Genomic DNA, 21,816 nt, shown 5'->3' with positions numbered 1-21,816 from the left:
ACCTCAGCTTCCCAAGTAGCTGGGACTACAGACTTGCACTACCATACCTAGCTAATTTTTGTATTTTTTGGTAGAGATGGGGTTTCATCATGTTGGCCAGGCTGGTCTTAAACTTCTGACCTCAGGTTATCCACCCACCTTGGCCTTACAGAGTGCTAGGATTATAGGCGGGAGCCACTGCGCCTGGCCCGAAAAAAGTACTCTTTTCTTCTTTTTGAGATGAAATTTCGCTCTTGTGGCCCAGGCTGGAGTGCAATGGCGCGATCTCGGCTCACCGCAGCCTCCACCTCCTGGGTTCAAGTGATTCTCCTGCCTCAGCCTCCTGAGTAGCTGGGATTACAGGCATGCACCACCATGCCCAGCTAATTTTGTATTTTTAGTAGAGATGAGGTTTCTCCATGTTGGTCAGACTGGTGTTGAACTCCTGACCTCAGGTGATCTGCCCACCTTGGCCTCCCAAAGTGCTGGGATTACAGGCGTGAGTCACTGTGTTTGGCCTAATAATACTCTTATATCACCTAGTCACATGAATTCTTCTTATGGGGAGAGGGAGAGACAAAAATTTAACCTGATAAATGTCTGATATGCTCACCTGATATAGGCAGGATCCTAACCAAATTGTGGCCCTTAGCCATGTGGGTGGGAGCCATATGCCTAGTCCATCTAATACTCTTTCTTGTAGGAAGGAATAATGTTGTGTCATTGATTTACAATACAGTCTTTGATATCATTCAGCAATGGTTGGAGTAGATCTAAAAAGTTTTATGTACTTAGGCTGGGCATGGTGGCTTATGCCTGTAATCCTAGCACTTTGGGAGGCTGAGGCAGGTGGATCACCTGAGGTCAGGAGTTCGAGACCAGCCTGACCACGTGGTGAAACCCTGTCTCTACAAAAAATACAAAAAAATTAGCTGCGCATGATGGTGAGTGCCTGTAATCCCAGCTACTTTAGGGGCTGATGCAGTAGAATAGCTTGAACATGGGAGGCAGAGGTTGCATTGAGACAAGATGGTGCCATTGCACTCTAGCCTGGGTGACAAGAGTGAAACTGTCTCAAAAAAAAAAAAAAAAAAATTTTTTTTTTAATGTACTTAGACTGGAATATATCTTAAAAGTTTATTTAAGGCAAAATTTGAGACAAACTTAAGAGGATTGTGTGGGTTTTGTCAAGCATGCTTAAGCTGGTATATACCTTCAATACGGAATGTAATTCTTTTTTTCTTTTAATATAGGGTAAGCTTGATGATTACCAGGAACGAATGAACAAAGGGGAAAGGCTTAATCAAGACCAGCTGGTAAATATGTTATATATTTTTTTTAGACCTAATGCTTACTATTTTAAATAGAAAAATTAATTTTGTGGTGTTTTGTCTTTACAGTAAAGTTGGGTTGTTTGTCTTTTTAGGATGCCGTTTCTAAGTACCAGGAAGTCACAAATAATTTGGAGTTTGCAAAAGAATTACAGAGGAGTTTCATGGCACTAAGTCAGGATGTAAGTAAAAGAAAGTATATATATTTATGAAATACTTTTGTTGTTTCTTTGGGTTTTAGTCCTTCCATTACTATTGATAAGCTGTCTGCAAGGTGAGATAGTTGTATCCAGTTATATCTAAGATGCCTTCACATTCTGTAAAGTTTAGCGTAACACCTGAAAGATGTCTTTTAAAAATACTAAGTTTGAAACTGAGGGCGGTGGCATGTGTTTGTAGCCCTAGCTCCTCAATAGGTTGAGGCCAAGAGTTCACGGCCGCTGTGCATATGATCACTCCTGTGAATAGCCACTGCACTTCAGCCTGGGCAACGTGATAAAACCCCATCTCTAAAAAAAAACCCATTAAATTAAAAAAAAATTTTAAAAGGACCAAGTTTGAAATTTGACAAACGTGTTGTAACTAATGCTAAAGGTCTCATTGGTTTAACATGTTAGCTCTGCAAATACATATAAATAAGATAGTCGTTAGCCATAAATAAAGAAATGTTTTTTATTTATCATGTTCCTTATGTCTAATGACTCACAATTTAACAGTCAGAAAATAAAGAGGCTCATTTATATAATTGGTAATATTCTCTGCTTTAGGAACCTTAAGGGGTATGGCAAACTGATGTGCTCCTGTATCAGCACTCGATCCAAAACAAAAACCTTTGGGAATAAGGACAAAAGTTAAATGCAAGCAAAGTCAGATAATTTGTTGAGGCCAGAAAATTAAGCCATCTGAATAAGTGTCATCTTCTTTGGAGAAGGCTAATAACATTGAAATACAGGCATATACTCCATAATGATGTTTCAGTCAACTGTGGACCACATATATGATGGTGGTCCCGTAACATTATAATACTGTATTTTTATTGTACCTATTGTATGTTTAGATATACAAATAGTTACTACTGTGTTACAGTTGCCTACAGTAGTCAGTACAGTAACATGCTGTACACATTTGTAGTCTAGGAGCTAATATGCTAAACCATATAGCCTAGGTGTGTAGTGGATTGTACTATCTAGGTTGTCTAAGTACACTCCATGTTTGCACAATGATGAAATTCCCTACTGACATATTTCTCAGAATGTATCCTTGTTAAGTAATGTGTGACTATATAAAGTTTCCTCTAATTTGCTGAAACAAAAAAAACAGTTTATTATATGAGACAATGCAGTGTAGGGATAAAGAGATGTGATTCTAGAAGCAGACTGCCCAGTTGAATCCTAATTTTGTGACTTGACTTAGTAGTATGACCATGAATGAGTTACTTAATTTCACTGTTCTTGTATTAGTCAAGGTTTTCCAGAGTAACAGATCCAATAGGATAGAAAGGGGGCTGATGGGCAGAGGCCATCAGTGCCTTGGTTTTCTAATCTGTAAAATGGTGATAATAATTGTACCTACCTCATAGGGTTGTGCTTAGAACAGTATTTGATGCATAACTAATATATTTCAAGCACTTAATCCTTTGTTTGTTTGTTTTGTTTTGAGATAGAGCGTTGCTCTGTTGACCAGGCTGGAGTGCAGTGCCGCTATCTTAGCTTGCTGCAACCTCTGCCTCCCGAGTAACTGGGACTACAGACCAGCGAGCACCACCATGCCCGTCTAATTTTTAAATTTTTAGTAGGGACGGGGTTTCGCCACGTCGGCCAGGCTTGTCTCAAACTCCTGACCCCTCAGGTGATTGGCCTGCCTCAGCCTCCCAAAGTGTTGGGATTACAGGCGTGAGCCAATGTGCCTAGCTTCAAGTACTTAATCTTAGAATTACTTATTATATCTGATTAGGGAAGGAAAATCTTTGCCTGGAAACAAAAAAAGTAATTTAATTTTGTACGTAGTGTCTTAGTCAACTTTGTGTTACTATAATGGAATGCCTGAGACTGGATAATTTATATAAAGAACATAAATTTGTTTCTCACACTTCTGGATGCTGGGAAGTCCAAGATCAAGGTACCAGCATCTTGCTGCATTACTGTGTCCTCACATGGTAGAGGGCTTAAGGGCAAGAGAGAGTGATCATACTCCTGCAAGCTCTTTTTATAGTAGTATTAATTCATTCTAAATAGCTCCCAAAAGGCCCAGCCTCCCAACACTATTGCATTGGGAGGGTTAAGTTTCCAACACTTGAATTTTTGGGGGTGCATTCAGACCATAGCACCAAAGGAGAGATTTATTCCACTTAGCTTGATGAACCCTGCCCAATTTCTTTTTCTTTTTTAAAATAGAAGCAGGATTGCTATACAGTTTAATGTAACATCTATTTTGGAAGTTACTATCACTGTGTAATGAAAATACCTGTATCCTTTTTTGCTCCTCTTGTAACACTTTGGTATTTTCAGGACTTTTCTCTGAGCTTTGACTTCGTTAGCAGAGCTTTTATTTATCTTTGATCCTTTGGTATACTTTCCACAATTATTAAACATGCTTTTTGTTCAGCATTCAAGAACTTCTTTAGCCTGACTGCAGCCTACCTTTTCGCCTTTTTCCTTCTTGAACTGTTCATTTCATACAGAATAGCTTTCTTAACTTCTTTTGCTTTGTTAACTTCCTTTTACATTCCTGCCCGTCTTCTTATGTTTCCTGCCTCCACCTACCTATAAAGACCTTCCTGCGCAGGGTGTGGTTGCTTACGCCTGTAACCCCACGGATGGATCACCTGAGGTTAGGAGTTGAAGACTAGCCTGGCCAACGTAGTGAAACCCTGTCTCTGCTAAAAATACAAAAATTAGCCGGGCGAGGGAACACACACCTGTAATCCCAGGAGGCTGAGGCAGGAGAATTGCTTGAACTCAGGAGGTTGATGTGTCAGTGATCCAAGATTGTGCCACTGCACTCCTGGGCAAGAGTGAGACTCCATCTCAAAAACAAAACAAAACAAAACAAAAAACACCTTCCTGGCTGGTCATGGTGGCTCATACCTGTAATACTAGTATTTTAGGAGGCTGAGGTGAGAGGATTGCTTGAGGCCAGGAGTTCAAGACCCAAGACTGCCTTGGAAACATAGACCTTGCCTCAAAAAATTTTTATTAAATTATTTTTTAAAAAAGAATACTTTTTTTTTTTTTTGAGACAGTCTCACTGTTTCACCCAGGCTGAAGCAGTAGCATGATCTCAGCTCACTGTAGCTGTCACTTGCCATTTATTGCTAAGATATTTATTCTGCACGCTTTGTTGCCATTATAGATTTGTCTTGTTATTGCAGCCTTCATCATTCCTCCCAGGTGTCCTTCCCCATTTTTCCCTTTAATATAGGTTTCATATGTCCCCATTTTGGTTTTCTGTGTCTTGGTTCATCCTAGTGAGGCTTGAGAAAGGAGAAAAAGTGGAAAGGAAAACATTGCCATTCCTCTTGAAAAGACTGGCCTTCCTCTGTCCCCAGCCTGATGTTAGATACACGAGAGAGGGAGAGAAATAATTGAGTTTGGCTGATGTTTTCCTTTCAGCCTTTCTAGGGAAGAAAAAAAGGAATGTGGGGAAAATACATTCAGACTTAGCTTTAGCTGTTTTTCTCCACCAGCATCATCTTATTCATAAAAAAAATTAGGGCCGGGCGCGGTGGCTCAAGCCTGTAATCCCAGCACTTTGGGAGGCCGAGACGGGCGGATCACGAGGTCAGGAGATCGAGACCATCCTGGCTAACACGGTGAAACCCCGTCTCTACTAAAAAATACAAAAAACTAGCCGGGCGCGGTGGCGGGCGCCTGTAGTCCCACCTACTCGGGAGGCTGAGGCAGGAGAATGGCGTGAACCCGGGAGGCGGAGCTTGCAGTGAGCTGAGATCCGGCCACTGCACTCCAGCCTGGGCGGCAGAGCGAGACTCCGTCTCAAAAAAAAAAAAAAAAAAAAAAAGAAAAAAAAAAATTAGGCACTCTTTTCAATAGAATGGAATGTCTTTCTGAGACTGGCAGCAGATTATTTGGGGGCAAAGGGGCACTTGTGGGTTTTTGGCATTTCCTTGTGAGTCATTAGTAGATACTCAGAGTTAGAACTTTGGGTTATTTGTCCATAGAGGAGCTAGATTGAGGTAAGATTTTTATTGTTGCTGTGGTTGGGTTTCTTTTTTAATTGGCCTAGGCCTTTAAATTTCTGTATAATTTCTAACTTCATAAAATTTTTACCTTTTATATGCATAATGAAAAACTTCAGACATATATACCTAACTAAAGAAAACAGTACAGTGAAACTCTTTGTACCTGTACCGAACTTGTTTATTTATCATCTCATGGTCGGTTGTATTTCACATAAATCCACATTCATTTCTTTGCTCCTTTTGCCCTCTAGATTATTTTGAAAGAAGCCCCAAACACATTGTTTCATCAGTAATATTTCAGTAGTAAAATACCTTCTAGGGAAAGAGCTGTTCTGAATTTTTAACAATTGCTTAAAATAGATTATGTTTAAAACTGTATTTGTAAGTCAGGAATCATCCTTTTGTGTACTGGGGTCATATCTCACTCATTGAGTAAAACATGCCTTATTTAAGCTGAACCTGAAATGGATTGAACTAAGTTTTATAGAACTCATTTTGGTGTTTTACATTGATATCGTTTTGCAGATTCAGAAAACAATAAAGAAGACAGCACGTCGGGAGCAGCTTATGAGAGAAGAAGCTGAACAGAAACGTTTAAAAACTGTACTTGAGCTACAATATGTTTTGGACAAATTGGGAGATGATGAAGTGCGGACTGACCTGAAACAAGGTTTGAATGGAGTGCCAATATTGTCCGAAGAGGAGCTGTCATTGTTGGATGAATTCTATAAGCTAGTAGACCCTGAACGGGACATGAGCTTGAGGTATTAGTGGTATTTGATAATAGAAACTTCTGAGTATTTAAGTTGACAACTGAAAGGTTATTAATTAGCTATTTACTATTAAAAGGTTGAATGAACAGTATGAACATGCCTCCATTCACCTGTGGGACCTGCTGGAAGGGAAGGAAAAACCTGTATGTGGAACCACCTGTGAGTATCACTGATAACTTTGATTTTATAACTAGGAATCTTTAAAAATTAATTTTCCTATGTTTATAGTTCACTTGAGAGAAAAAAAATTAGTTTTTTTTTTTTTTTTTTTTGAGACGGAGTCTACTCTGTTACCCAGGCTGGAGTGTAGTGGCGTGCTCTCAGCTCATTGCAACCTCCGCCTACTGGGTTCAAGTGATTCTATCACCTCAGCCTCCCAAGTAGCTGGGATTACAGACATGCGCCACCACGCCTGGCTAATTTTTGTATTTTTAGTAGAGACAGGGTTTCGCCATGTTGGCTAGACTGGTCTCGAACTCCTTACCGTAAATGATTCACCTGCCTGGGCCTCCCAAAGTGCTGGGATTACAGGTGTGAGCCACTGCGCCCAGCTAGTTTTCCTATTTAAAATTAATATTAATTGAATAAAATTTAGAAGTGTATATGTAACATTCATCTGCTATTTACTGCTTGGTTTCTTTTTTGTTTCTTTATATGTTTAATCTGTAATGTGGAAATTAGAACACAAGCAACAAACAACTGAAACTGGGAGTATGATAGTCCTAACTTCACATGGTCTTGTATGTAACTTAATTATGTTTGAGGTAGACAGATTAACATCAGATTGAGTTTCCACAGCTTTTAGTAATAGATGGGGACTGTTTGTTTTATGGCTGAAGTTTCATGAAACAATTATTGAATTTCATACATTTTGCTCATGGTTATTGCCTTAGTTTTTCTTTAGTTTGTCTTAGACATCTGCTAATTTGAGGATGTTAGTTTTTTTCTGTATTTAAAATATTCTGATACTTGGTCTAGTTTTCTGTGTGAGCTCCTTATTCTCAAACATGCAACTGTGAACTGATTTTTTAAAAAACGGACATTCATGTTTCACTCCTTCAGTAAACTAGGAATTTACGTTTTAGCCTTTTGTGAAACCAGGGAATAGATTCTTATCTTTGCGATTTGTAAGGTTGAATTAGGAAGGTAGATTTTTGAACATAAAATGAAAGCATCTGTATTTATGCATTTTTAGCTGTTGGTTGAAAAGAAATCAGATTGAATTATAAGCTTTAGTCACCAAAATGGTATGAGCTTTAATTGGCAAAATTTAGAAGAGTATATTTGCTTTAAGGGTACCAGTGCTTGTCTGTCCTTTCTTCATTTAAGAAATAATTTTCTTGGTTCGTTAACTTTTACTCTGGTCTGTATTTCTTTGTAAAATATGTGTTTACCTTTTTGCTTTTAGTTCTGCAAGTTCTATATGTATAAGCTTGTTAGCTTAAAAAAGTAGTTTTAGGTCAAGCTTCATCAAATTTTCATGAACATTGCTGAGTAACAAAGGTGTTACTAAACCTTTAAGCTTATAGCTTGTTTTGGGGTTATTTTCTTTTTTTTTTTTTTTTTTTTTTTTTTTTGAGACGGAGTCTGGCTCTGTCGCCTAGGCTGGAGTGCAGTGGCCAGATCTCAGCTCACTGCAAGCTCCGCCTCCCAGGTTTACGCCATTCTCCTGCCTCAGCCTCCCGAGTAGCTGGGACTACAGGCGCCCGCCACCTCGCCTAGCTAGTTTTTCGTATTTTTTTTTAGTAGAGACGGGGTTTCACCGTGTTAGCCAGGATGGTCTCGATCTCCTGACCTTGTGATCCGCCCGTCTCAGCCTCCCAAAGTGCTGGGATTACAGGCTTGAGCCACCGCGCCCGGCTGGTTATTTTCTACCTAATCTTATTCCCACATCATAGGAATGTGACATCTTTACAATGGAAAGGTACTAATCTTTATAATGGAAAGGTACTAATATACCCAAATTAGTGTTTTTATGTGCATTTGATTTGTATCTATAACTTCTTGAAAACAGTTTTGAGCCAGGAGCTGCTGAAGTGAAATAAGGAAAACATATGAAGCGTTCATTATCTAGAGTTGTTGGTAGTTTATTAGGATTAATTTCCCAAAGCTTTTGATACAGTATAGTCCTCAAAATTTTATTTTTCTTTACAGTGACCTATCAGGGAGTGGCCCTACTGTATAACTATTAATAATATACAAGCCAAGGAAATTGAAAGTAATAACTCTTTATACGTCTCCCCCTCTGCCCTGCACTGTTTTTAAATATCCTGGTACACCAGATTCTGATAGTTTTTGTTTTTAAATATCTTTCGATTGTCTACTTCTTTCTCTTCTACTTTTATGCCTTTCTCTTGTCTGACGCAGTTGCTTAACTGAGTCCACCCCTCTGCCTCTTTAAAATCTTTAGTGGCTTCATCTCAGTTTTATTTATATAAGTTTGTCCTTAACTTCAAGGACATTCATGGTCTGTTTTTTACCAGTTTCTGCAGCCACATCTTTCCCTATGCTTTTTCTTTGTTCCCTGTATTTTAGCCATAGTGGCTTCCTTTCCTTTTCTTGTATTTGACATCCTTTGTATAGGACTTTGTAATGCTCTTTCCTCCATCTTGAAACACTTTCACCCCTCTACTCTTCTAGATTTCAACTCTTGTAGCACTTACCTAGGAAAGCCTTTTGTGGCCTCACTCTGATTGGGTCCAATCCATTGTACTTCTGTGTAGTACTTTTCACAGATGTAAGTTTTTTGTAGTTGTATTTGATACCACCTCTGTTAGACCATAAGCTTATTGAGGGGAGATACTGTGTCTTTACATACCTTTTTGTTTTCCTAGTGCCTAGCATATTGCCTAATATGTAATAGGTGCTGAATAAATACTTTTTGAGTGAATAAATGTTAAATGTCATCTTTTTCCCCCTGACTAATTTACTTAAAATACATAAAGTTCAGGCCAGGCACGGTGGCTCATGCCTGTTAATCCCAGCCATTTGGGAAGCCGAGGTGGGCAGATCACCTGAGGTCAGACCTTCACAGGGCAACATGGTGAAACCCCGCCTCTACTAAAAATACAAAAATTGGCTGAACATGGTGGTACGCACCTGTAATCTCAGCTACTTGGGAGGCTGAGGAACAAGAATTGCATGAATCTGGGAGGCAGAGGTTGCAGTGAGCTGAGATAACGCCACTGCACTCCAACCTGGGTTTCAGAGCAAGATTGTATCCAAAAACAAACAAAAAACCCCGTAAAGTTTAATATAAGTACATTCTTCTTGTTCCCTATCATTCTGTAATACATTTCTGTTCTTGGTGAAATGTAATCTTTTTATGTGTATATGTGTTTTAGTAATGGTTGTTTTTTAATCACAATATTTTATAGAATGTTGGATCTTCTTCAAGCCAGGCATCCTCAGATAAGTCTTACATTATAATTCATGCTCTTTTTCTTAGATAAAGTTCTGAAGGAAATTGTTGAGCGTGTTTTTCAGTCAAACTACTTTGATAGCACACACAACCACCAGAATGGGTTGTGTGAGGAAGAAGAGGCAGCCTCAGCACCTGCAGTTGAAGACCAGGTACCTGAAGCTGGTGAGTATTAGGTGGATATGAACTTTAGTTTAGGGTTCTGGTTTTATTTGATTTTGCTACAAGTTTATATATGTACTTAGTTTTCATATATGTACACTAGATTTTATTTTTAAAGAGACTTTAAGCATGACAAACTGTTAAGAGAGATTATTGAGTAATTCCTACCAGTATTCATTATCAGTCATTTGTCTTACTAGTCTTGATCACTATTACAAACTGATAGTTCTTTTGCAGTAGTATTGATGGGCAGGAGTATGGGTGAGGGCCACCTGTTAACAAGGATTTTCAAATAGGTTTCTGTCTGAAATGCCCAGATTTGCTGTTTACCATGCCAGTGCATTGGATGAATAGTATGAGTTGCTTTTGTTTTGTTTTAATCATGGGGAGATTATAACTCCATAATCTTGAACTATAAATTCCTCCAAGGCAAGGAGTCTTTTCCAGTTAATTTTATCATGGGACACAACACTAATTATATAGCTAGACACCGAACTGTGAATACTTTTATGGTAACTCTTACATTGATGAGTGAAATTCTGAATACAAGGAAACATCGGAGTATAAATTTTGCTAGAATCAGAGTGCCTGAATTTAAATCTTGGCTTCAACATTTACTAGCTTTGTAACTTTGGGCAAGTTAGTAAAACTCTTGTACCTCAGATTCCCTATTTAGAAAATATGTCGAGGCCGGGTGCGGTGGCTCATGCCTGTAATCCCAGCACTTTGGGAGGCCGAGGCGGGCGAGAGGTCAGGAGATCGAGACCATCCTGGCTAACATGGTGAAACACCGTCTCTACTAAAAATACAAAAAATTAGCCGGGCGTGGTGGCGGGCGCCTGTAGTCCCAGCTACTCGGGAGGCTGAGGCAGGAGAATGGCGTGAACCCGGGAGGCGGAGCTTGCAGTGAGCCAAGATCTTGCCACTGCACTCCAGCCTGGGTGATAGAGCAAGACTCCGTCTCAAAAAGAAAATATGTCAAGTGTGTATATAGTGCCTGGCACACGGTAAGCACTTGGTAACGGGTAGCTAGTAGGTTGAAACTAGAAGGGAAGATTGTACATTGGTAGGATTAATAGTTGGAGATTAATATAAGGCAATCTTTTTCCCCCTCTTACAACTTTACTAAGTAAGATTTTTAATCTGTATGCTGCTTTATACTATTACTTATGAGAAGAAAGAGGGCTTTTAATATAGTAGCTCTTTATTTGCGTTATACATGATCTGAAATAGCTACTGTTGAACCTAAAGTAATTAATTCTGGAATAAATGGTAAAGAAAACTTTCTAAAATATAAAACACTGTTAATTTATAAATAAGTTTGTAAGTAAATTTAGATTATGTGATGGTGAACTATTTACTTTGTTCGGAATTTAAGTTGAAATTTTTTTTTTTTTTTTTTGAGACAGTCTCTGTCTGTCATCCAGGCTGGAGTGCAGTGGCGTGATCCTGGCTCACTGCAACCTCTTGCCTCCCGGGTTCAAGCGATTATCCTGCCTCAGGCTCCTGAGTAGCAGGGACTACAGGCGCACACCACCACGCCAGGCTAATTTTTGTATTTTCAGTAGAGATGGGGTTTCACCATGTTGGTCAGGCTGATGTCGAACTCCTGACCTCAGGTATCCACCCGCCTTGGCCTCCCAAAGTGCTGGGATTAAAGGCGTGAGCCACTGCGCCCAGCCTTGTTTTTTTTTTTTTGAGTCAGAGTCTAGCTCTGTTGCCCAGGCTGGAGTGTAGTGGCATGATCTTGGCTTACTGCAGTTTCTACTTCCAAGGGTCAAGCAATTCTCCTGCCTTAGCCTCTTGAGTAGCTGGGATTACAGGTGCACAACACCACGCTTGGCTGACCATTTATATCTTTAGTAGAGATAGGGTTTGACCATATCGGCCAGGCTGGTCTCGAGCTCCTGACCTCAAGTGATCCGCCTGCGTTGGCCTCCCAAAGTCCTGAGATTATAGGCGTGAGCCACCATACCTGGCCTTAAGTTAAATTCTTTTTTTGGGCACTGAGTCTCACTCTGTCACCCAGGCTGGAGTGTAGTGGCGCGATCTCAGCTTGCTGCAACCTCTGCCTCCCGGGTTCAAGTGATTCTCGTGCCTCAGCCTTCCCAGTAACTGGTATTACAGGCACACACCACCACGTCTGGCTAATTTTTGTATTTTTAGTAGAGACGGGGTTTCACCACGTTGGCCAGGCTAGTCTCAAGCTCCTGACCTCAGGTGATCCGCCTGTCCCGGCCTCCCAAAATGCTGGGATTACAGGCGTGAGCCACCGCGCCTGGCCTAGTTGAATTCTTAACTTTAAAAAAGATTTATTGTACTTTATGGTATCATTTCTAAAAATAGACTTTATTTATATTTATTTATTTATTTTTTGAGATGGAGTTTTGTTCTTGTTTCCCAGGCTGGAGCGCAATGGCCTGATCTCGGCTCACTGCAGCCTCCGCCTCCCGGGTTCAAGCGATTCTCCTGCCTCAGCCTCCTGAGTAACTGGGATTACAGGCGTCCAGTACCATGCCTGGCCAATTTTTTAGTAGAGATGGGGTTTCACCAGATTGGCCAGGTTGGTCTCGAACTCTTGACCTCAGGTGTGCACCCATCTTGGTCTTCCAAAGTGCTGGGATTATAGGCATGAGCCACTGTGCCCAGCCGACTTTATTTTTTAGAGCAGTTTTAGGCTCACAGCAAAACTGAACAGAAGGTGTAGCCATTTCCCATTTACTTTTCTACCCTCACTGAGGCACAGCCTCCCTCATTGTCAGCATCCACCTGACCAGAGTGGTACATTTGTTAACAATTGATAAACCCACATTGACACATTATTATCACCCAAAGTCCATAGTTTACATTTGGGTTTACTCTTAGTGTTGTAATTCTCTGGGTTTGGACAAATGTATGATGACATGTTATCTACCAATATCACGCAGAGTAGAGTAGTATTACTGACCTAAAAATCCTTTTGTTTTGCACCATTTTTTAACCTCTTAGAACCTGAGCCAGCAGAAGAGTACACTGAGCAAAGTGAAGTTGAATCAACAGAGGTATGATTTTAATTTAATGCTTCCTTTACTTTGCTGCCTTTCAAACAAATGTCTCAAACATTTACTTTGCTTTGCAGTATGTAAATAGACAGTTCATGGCAGAAACACAGTTCACCAGTGGTGAAAAGGAGCAGGTAGATGAGTGGACAGTTGAAACGGTTGAGGTAAGAGTTCTCTGTATTGCAAGGTTGTTGTCTTTGTCTTCACTTAGTAATTTTTATCTCTACTGAGAACAAATTAAGATTGTTTTTTGCATTATTAGTACATTTATTATAATAACAAACTCATTACACCAGACTGTTACTTCGAAAAAATGAATGTTTATCTCTGTGGATGTTTAATAGGATCACTGTTTTGCTGAACCAATGTAAAAAAATTATTTTATACAAAGTTATATGTGAATTAATCTGTTACCATGATTTGTCTCTTACTGAAATTAGGTTGCTTTGTAAAAATCAGGGCTCCTACACTGATCTGTGTTTTGGGGTATCATCTTGTACTCCTTTACCCTAATGCTGTTTGGTCACCAGGCTGTAGACTTCCTCTAGTGTTTTCTTTTTTTTTTTTTTTTTTTTTTTTTTGAGATGGAGTCTCGCTCTGTCGCCCAAGCTGGAGTGCAGTGGCCGGATCTCAGCTCACTGCAAGCTCCGCCTCCTGGGTTCACGCCATTCTCCTGCCTCAGCCTCCCGAGTAGCTGGGACTACAGGCGCCCGCCACCGCGCCCGGCTAGTTTTTTGTATTTTTTAGTAGAGACGGGGTTTCACCATGTTAGCCAGGATGGTCTCGATCTCCTGACCTCGTGATCCACCCGTCTCGGCCTCCCAAAGTGCTGGGATTACAGGCTTGAGCCACCGCGCCCGGCTCCTCTAGTGTTTTCTAATGCTGTCTCTCAACTGATACGATGATTTTTTTTTGGGTCCTCATGTCTAGTTCAGTGACTCTCTTCATATTACTCCTCTCTGACTGCCTCTGGACCATCCTATTCATTGTCACAACTTAATTTTATTGGAAAAGTTAGCTTTAAGTTACTTGTACTTGAGGCTCTCAGTGATGCCTTGTTACCTGTAAGATACAGTCCAAAAAAACCTTACCAATGGGTCCTGGCCTTCCTTTTGATCCTCTTTTAGATGTCTTTCTTTACACCCCCAAAGTGCAGGAAAATAGCTGTAAGCTGAGGGTAATATGCTTTTCTTTTTAATATGTTATTCTTCTATCAAGACCATTCTCCTGGCCGGGCATGGTGGCTCATGCCTGTAATCCCAGCACTTTGTGGGGCTGAGGCAGGTGGATCACATGAGGCCAAGAGTTGGAGACCAGCCTGGCCAACATGGTGTGAAACCCTGTCTCTACTAAAAATACAAAAATTAGCTGGGCGTGGTGGTGGGTGCCTGTAATCCCAGCTACTTGAGAGGCTGAGGCAGGAAAATTGCTTGAACCTGGGAGATAGAGGCTACAGTGAGCCGAGATCCTGCCACTGCTCTCCAGCCTGGGCTACAGAGCTAGATTCCATCTCAAAAATAAAAATTAATCAATCAATCAGTCAACCAACCTGAAATGCTACATAGTGGTCCTATGGAACTGAAACACTGTAGAAGTGACGATATTTTTCAGAATGTTAAATTTGGCATAAATGTAGTCCATTTGTGTAACTGCATTAAAGCCTGTTCTGTTTATAGTATTAGATGGTATATGTAGTTTGGGGGACACATCATGATGGTAGTGAGTGGAGCTTTTTTGCTCTCCTGTTGTTTCTCATCCTGTTTTTTCTACCTTAGGTGGTAAATTCACTCCAGCAGCAACCTCAGGCTGCATCCCCTTCTGTACCAGAGCCCCACTCGTTGACTCCAGTGGCTCAGGCAGATCCCCTTGTGAGAAGACAGCGAGTACAAGATCTTATGGCACAAATGCAGGGTCCCTATAATTTCATACAGGTATGTTCATTTTAGTCAAACACTGTAACAGAAACTTTAAGTGTTTATATTATTTGACTTTATTCTATCCTAACTCAACCTGTAGGATTCAATGCTGGATTTTGAAAACCAGACACTCGATCCTGCCATTGTATCTGCACAGCCTATGAATCCAACACAAAACATGGACATGCCCCAGCTGGTTTGCCCTCCAGGTTAGTAGTGGTACATTTTTATGTGAGAGAAGTATAAGGCCAGTACTTTTCAGGTTTTATAAAGTTTGTGAAAATTAATTTTATTTTAATGACTTTAATTTTGACTTAGGTCTTTTAATTTGATAAAAAGAATGTTATCGTTCCTATAATTTGAATTAAAAATGTAGTTCCATAATTGTTTATTTTTGAACTTTTTATTGCCATGTAGACATAGAAAAATATATGCAAGTTTAATGAGTTTTTATAAACTGAAAACACCTGCACCTAGATTAAGAAATGAAACATAGGCCGGGTACGGTGGCTCAAGCCTGTAATCCCAGCACTTTGGGAGGCCGAGACAGGCGGATCACGAGGTCAGGAGATCGAGACCAGCCTGGCTAACACGGTGAAACCCCGTCTCTACTAAAAATACAAAAAACTAGCCGGGCGAGGTGGCGGGCGCCTGTAGTCCCAGCTATTTGGGAGGCTGAGGCAGGAGAATGGCGTAAACCTGGGAGGCAGAGCTTGTAGTGAGCTGAGATCCGGCCACTGCACTCCAGCCTGGGTGACAGAGCGAGACTCTGTCTCAAAAAAAAAAAAAAAAAAGAAACATTACCAGTACCCCAGAAACCTACATTGTGTTTCCTTTCAATCACTAGTTATCCTCGCCCCTAGCGATAGCAATCACTTCTGTACTTGTAACTATAATAGACCAGTTTTGCCTGTTTTTGTAACTTTAACAAGTGAAATTTTGCTTGGCTTTTAAAATTTCCAAATTTAGGAGTAAAAATAATAGAGATGTCTTTCTTTGAATGCTTATAGCTTTCTAGGAGAATTTCTGGATTTTATTACCTTAAAAAAAATACACAGCAATGAAGTGGGTAAGAGGCAAAGGGAAGAGAGAAACCACAAGATAGTTTCAGACTCTTTCTGGACTTACACCATTATTTGAAGTAGTAGCACTAAATAGAGTTGGTGCCTTCCATTGGGTTAAGTGGACCTTCTCTGCAGGACTATTAGTGATTGTAAGTCATCCTGGTTTTTCCCAGAACACATCAGTGTTAGTTGCACAAAAGTGGAACCAAGTAAAATAACCTATTTAATGTTGCATGATCTTAAATATCATAAAAGAAGTTGCTGAGTAAAAGTATGTTTAATGACACTTAATTTGGTGTAAGGTAGTTAGGATTTTTCTGAAGTAAAGGGAGCTCATATCTGTCACATTTCTACCAAGAGTTAGAAAAGAAATCAAAGGTGACACCTACAAGAGAGCAGTCATGGTTTTTTTAGTGTTCATTTTCTGAGCTCTACCAAAGGAAGATAATAAGTCGTTTTCTCAGCTGGGAAATTGTGTGAAAGTCAGTATAGGTAGCACTGATAAAACCTGTAAGGCTATTTAGATATTTACATAATGCTGAGTCCATTAGACTCTCCAGTGAAAATGGGTGCTTTCTTAATGACTAACCGAAGATCGTCATTTTGATTATCTGTTTAATCATTGTTGGGAAGGGAGGTGGGAGAATGATAGGAATTGTTAAGATGCATGCTGAGTTGAATATAGGCTCTTAAAAAGTATGTATTATTTATTTAGAGATGGAGTCTCGCTCTGTCACCAGGCTGGAGTGCAGTGGCGTGTTCTTGGCTTGGCTTACTGCAACCCCCGCCTCCTGGGTTCGAGCGATTTTCCTGCCTCAGCCTTCCAAGTAGCTGGAAGTACAGGTGCCTCGTTAATTTTTGTATTTTAGTAGGGACAGGGTTTCACCATGTTGGCCAGGATGGTCTCAAACTCTTGACCTCGTGATCTACCTGCCTTGACCTCCCGAAGTGCTGGGATTACAAGCGTGAGCCACTGTGCCTGGCCAAAAAGTACATATTTTAAATTTTCTTTTCTCTAGAAACATTTGAAATTAATTGAAAGTTGGTTAAGATATATTGAGCTGGGTATGGTAGCTCACGCCTGTAATCTCAGTACTTTGGGAGGCTGAGGAGGAAGGATCACTTGAGCCCAGGAGTTTGAGACCAGCCTGGGCAACATAGACCTTGCCTGTACAAAAATTAAAAATTAGTCAAATAAAAAAAGTTAGGTCGGCAGGGTGTCATGCACCTGTAGTCCCAGCTACTCAAGAAGCCAAGGTGGGAGGATTTCTTGTGCCCAGAGTTTGAGACTACAGTTAGCTATGATGGCGCCACTGCACTCCAGCCTGGGCAACACAGTGAGACCCTGTTTCAGAAGAAACAAAAGATAAAAATAGAATACTGTCTGTCTGAGGTCTGGAGTATGAATAATGCTACTTTATTGTACAGCTTTAAAAGTTTTTCTCATGGCACTGATTATTTTTTAGTGCATTCTATTACAACATTTTACTTTACTCTTGGAAAAAACAAGATGAAACCAATTGTGAAAGTAAACTATTAAATAATTATCACTGCCAGTAAACCAAAATGCTCACTTGAAAGCTAAAATTTTATCTGCATTTCCCAATTTATTTTCATGATTGCTAAAAAGTTTATTTATGGTTTACCTTTAATTGCCTTTGATTTACCTTTAATTGCCGGGCATGGTGGTTCATCCCTGTAATCCCAGCACTTTGGGAGGCTGAGGCGGGCAGATTGCTTGAGCCTAGGAGTTTGAGACCAGCCTGGGCAACATGGCGAAACCCTGTCTCTACTAAAAATACAAAAATTATCCGAGTGTGGTGGCACACACCTGTAGTCACAGCTGCTTGGGAGGCTGAGGTGGGAGGATCACTTGAGCCTGGGAGGCAGAGGTTACAGTGAGCTGAGATCACATCCCTGTACTCTAGCCTGGGTGACAGAGCGAGATCCTGCCCCTCCCCCCCTCCCCCGCCAAAAGCCTTTAATAGTGAAATAAAAGGTATTTAGACGTGTCTCTCTAAAAATTTTAATTTTGCATGACAAAAATATTTTGGTCACCTTTGCAGTTCATTCTGAATCTAGACTTGCTCAGCCTAATCAAGTTCCTGTACAACCAGAAGCTACACAGGTAAGAGTGGTAAAACTATTTTCTTCAGGGCCAGGTGAGGTGGCTCATGCCTATAATCCTAGTACTTCAGGAGGCTGAGATGGGAGGATCACTTGAGGTCAGAAGTTCAAGACCAGTCTGGGCAGTGTAGCGAGACACCATCTCTATTTTTAAAAAATAATTTAAAAATATTTTTTCACTTTTGTTTTAATTGGTTCCTTGGTTTCTTTCTTAGCTTATGAAAGAAAGTATGAATTTCATCAGTGGCCAAGTCTTCTGTTGGAATTCAACAAATTTATTGTTGTGGATAGCTGTCAGCCTTTATGTTTAGGTTCATTTTTCCTCTTGATGACTTTTTAAGTTTTTCTTAAGTCTTGCATTTTAAATAATGTATTATAATGAAATAAACTTTTTAAATTTAGAACTGAGAATTTCAGAAGACATAGTTTAGACATAATTCTAAAATTTAGTGCAGATTTCTCCATCTTAGAAGTACTTGTAGAGGGTCTTTATAACGAGACTTGGGTTTATTTAACATCAAGCTTCAAAAATGTATATGTTTTTTGCAATTTTTAGGTTTTATACAGATTTAAAAAGATGATAGTATTAATTTCTCCCTTTTTTAGCAGTTGTATCTGTTTCTTAGCCTTTCTTAGCCTTATGTGTCTTACAGGTAACTTGTTTTTTTAACAGTCAGTTTTGTAAGCAGGAAAAAGCTTTTATTTCTTTACTTATGTCTAGGTTCCTTTGGTATCATCCACAAGTGAGGGGTACACAGCATCTCAGCCCTTGTACCAGCCTTCTCATGCTACAGAGCAACGACCACAGAAGGAACCAATTGATCAGATTCAGGCAAGTTCTGTTACCAGGCCACATACATTTGATGAGGCACTTACTCATGAATTGGACAGAGGTACATTACCATTAATAACATTCTTCTTCTTTTTGGACCTACTTTGCTTTCATGAAATATTTGAGTTTGTTAATACACATAAGTTTGAGATTAATTTACCACTTTAGTACATCTATTCACTTTTTGTTTGGCTAAGTTTAGTTTACCTCTAAAGTGCATCTATTCACTTTGTGTTTAGGCAACAATCTCATTAAATACAGACCAGACTACAGCATCATCATCCCTTCCTGCTGCGTCTCAGCCTCAAGTATTTCAGGCTGGGACGAGCAAACCTTTGCATAGCAGTGGAATCAATGTAAATGCAGCTCCATTCCAATCCATGCAAACGGTAAGCAAATTAACATTAATTGCCTAGTGTGTAATGTGAATCATGGTAGATTTTCTTTTCTTTTTTAAAGGTCTTCATTTAACTGTGCTTGAGTCTGCATCTTTTGTAACTGTAGGGTATATTTAATTGAACATAAACTGATTATTCCAGAGATTAACTGATATTAATGGATATTCTAGAGATAAATTTTAGCCTTATGAGTGATGTGCCTGCATCATCTTAATTTGTAGTTTTACCCTTTTGATTTGGTTAACCAAAAGTTTAAACATTCAGAGAAATAGACTAATATAACATCCACATAATCATTACCTAGATTTAATAGTTGCCCTGTTTGCTTAATCTTTTATTTTACTGAAGTATTTTTAAGTTTCAGATGTTATGCTTTACCTCGATTCTTGAGCAAGCACCTTTAGAGAATTTCTAGAAAATAATAATAATACTGTAATCTGTGGGGTTCAGCTAAATCAGTGCTCAGAGGAAAGTTCATAAGATTAAATATTAAAATATTTAACTTGATTAAAATGTCAATAAAAATGAAAAAAACATTCAACCTTGTTAAAGTTCATAGAATAAATTTCTGTAAGTGATACTGCATCAGGAGATTTTGTTATTTATTTATTTATTTATATTTTGAGACAAAGTCTTGCTCTGTCGCCCAGGCTGGAGTGTAGTGGCGTGATCTCACCTCACTGCAATATCTACCTCCTGGGTTCAAGCGATTCTCATGCCTCAGCCTCTGGAATAGCTGGCACTACAGGCATAAGCCACCATGCCCAGCTAATTTTTGTGTTTTTAGTAGAGATGGGGTTTCAGCATGTTGGTCAGGCTGGTCTTGAACTTTTGGCTTCAGATGATCTGCCTGCCTCAGCCTCCCAAAGTGCTGGAATTACGTGAGCCACTGTGCCCAGCCAGAGTTTGTCTTTTAAAAAGATTTCTCATATATGTAAAAGTGTTTCCAAGGCTGCTGATTGTATGTCTTTTTATTTTTTTTAATTCCCTACTTCCATTTCACAGCATGTTATCATACTCCCCTTTAAGTACTATACAATATATATGTCTTTTTCCATATTGAAGCACTTGGAGAGATTTTTGTGTGTGTGTGTGTGTGTGATGTTTTTGTGTTTGAGACTTCTGTGATGTCTTTATTTATGTCTGAGGTAAAACCACCATTGAGTTTGGCCATGTTATAAAGCAGAGAATAAAAGGATGAACTAATCATTTACTTTATTTACTAACAGGTGTTCAATATGAATGCCCCAGTTCCTCCTGTTAATGAACCAGAAACTTTAAAACAGCAAAATCAGTACCAGGCCAGTTATAACCAGAGCTTTTCTAGTCAGCCTCACCAAGTAGAACAAACAGAGCTTCAGCAAGAACAGCTTCAAACAGGTACGAAATCCAGTGTCACCTCATTGGCTCCTTGCTTTCCAGCACAGTTATTGACAGTGTTAGGACAGTTTAGACTTCAGAGTGGTGGTGTCAAGAGTTTCTGTTTTAGTAGTAAACCATATAAATTTTTCATTTCAGATCATGAGTTAAATTGAATCTGTACTTTGATATGTGAATTATGTGCAAGTTTTGGAGGCTTTATACCCATTTTCCTTTTGTCACTGAACTTATATAATATCCCTATTGCATTGTATAATTTATATGGAATTAAATTTGTTACTTGAATTACCATAAACTATACTTTTTTTTTTTTTTTTTTGAGATGGGGTCTCACTCTGTCACCCAGGCTGGAGTGCAGTGCTGTGATCTCGGCTCACTGCAACCTCTGACTCCTGGGCACAAGCAATCCTCCCTACCTTAGCCTCCCAAGTAGCTTGGGAATACACGCATGTGCCACCACGCCCAGCTAATTTTTTGTATTTTTGGTAGAGTTGGGGTTTCACCATGTTGCCCAGGCTTGCCTCAAACTTCTGAGCTCACGTGATCTGCCCACCTCGGCCTCCCAAAGTGCTGGAATTAAAGGCGTGAGCCATTGTGCCTGGTGATAAACTATACTTTTAATTGTTAATTGACTGAAGGCTTTTAGCATGATATCTGGCATTGAGTCAGACAAAGTTAAGAAAAAACTCATGGTGGCTGCATTTCGTGGACTGGGTTGAAACATAATCTATTTTGTCAAGTAAGGTTCATAATTTGGCTAGTTACCATACCTGTCACAATAGTAATGTAGACAGAGACATTTATTTGAGACAGGTTCTCACTTTGTTGCCCAGGCTGGAGTGCAGTGATGCTAGCATAACTCACTGTAGCCTCAAACTCCTGGGCTCAATGATCCTTGTCCCTCAGCCTCCTGAGTAGTTGGGACTACAGGTGCTTACCACCACACCTGGCTAATTTTATTTATTTATTTTTTTGTAGAGACAGGGTCTCCAGGAGCTTACTATGATGCCAGGCTGGTCTCCAATTCCTGGCCTTGAGCGAACTTACTGCCTCTGTCTCCCAGAGTGGTGGGATTATGGGCATGAAATACCTTGTCTAGCTCGATAGAGATACTTTAGATTTTTTTTTTTTTTTTTTTGAGGCGGAGTCTCGCTCTGTTGCCCAGGCTGGAGTGCAGTGGCCGGATCTCGGCTC

At 39.8% G+C, this 21,816-nt stretch overlaps 1 protein-coding gene across 1 annotated transcript in view; it reads left to right on the top strand.

The window, feature by feature from the left end:
* CAPRIN1 (cell cycle associated protein 1) overlaps positions 1-21,816 on the top strand; it is a 49,853-nt gene that overhangs the window by 19,699 nt on the left and 8,338 nt on the right. Inside the window, exons 3-15 of the mRNA XM_015114551.3 lie at positions 1,233-1,295; positions 1,406-1,492; positions 6,034-6,272; positions 6,358-6,440; positions 9,730-9,867; positions 12,853-12,905; positions 12,983-13,069; positions 14,681-14,836; positions 14,922-15,030; positions 17,952-18,013; positions 18,734-18,844; positions 19,084-19,233; positions 20,472-20,622. Coding sequence (XP_014970037.2) covers positions 1,233-1,295; positions 1,406-1,492; positions 6,034-6,272; positions 6,358-6,440; positions 9,730-9,867; positions 12,853-12,905; positions 12,983-13,069; positions 14,681-14,836; positions 14,922-15,030; positions 17,952-18,013; positions 18,734-18,844; positions 19,084-19,233; positions 20,472-20,622 — 1,489 coding nt within the window. The remainder of the gene's footprint in view (positions 1-1,232; positions 1,296-1,405; positions 1,493-6,033; positions 6,273-6,357; positions 6,441-9,729; positions 9,868-12,852; positions 12,906-12,982; positions 13,070-14,680; positions 14,837-14,921; positions 15,031-17,951; positions 18,014-18,733; positions 18,845-19,083; positions 19,234-20,471; positions 20,623-21,816) is intronic.

Source organism: Macaca mulatta, chromosome 14, assembly GCF_049350105.2.
Source record: "Macaca mulatta isolate MMU2019108-1 chromosome 14, T2T-MMU8v2.0, whole genome shotgun sequence".
Lineage (NCBI taxonomy): Eukaryota > Metazoa > Chordata > Mammalia > Primates > Cercopithecidae > Macaca > Macaca mulatta.
Note: the sequence above shows the minus strand (reverse complement) of the source record. Positions and strands in the feature narration are given on the sequence as shown.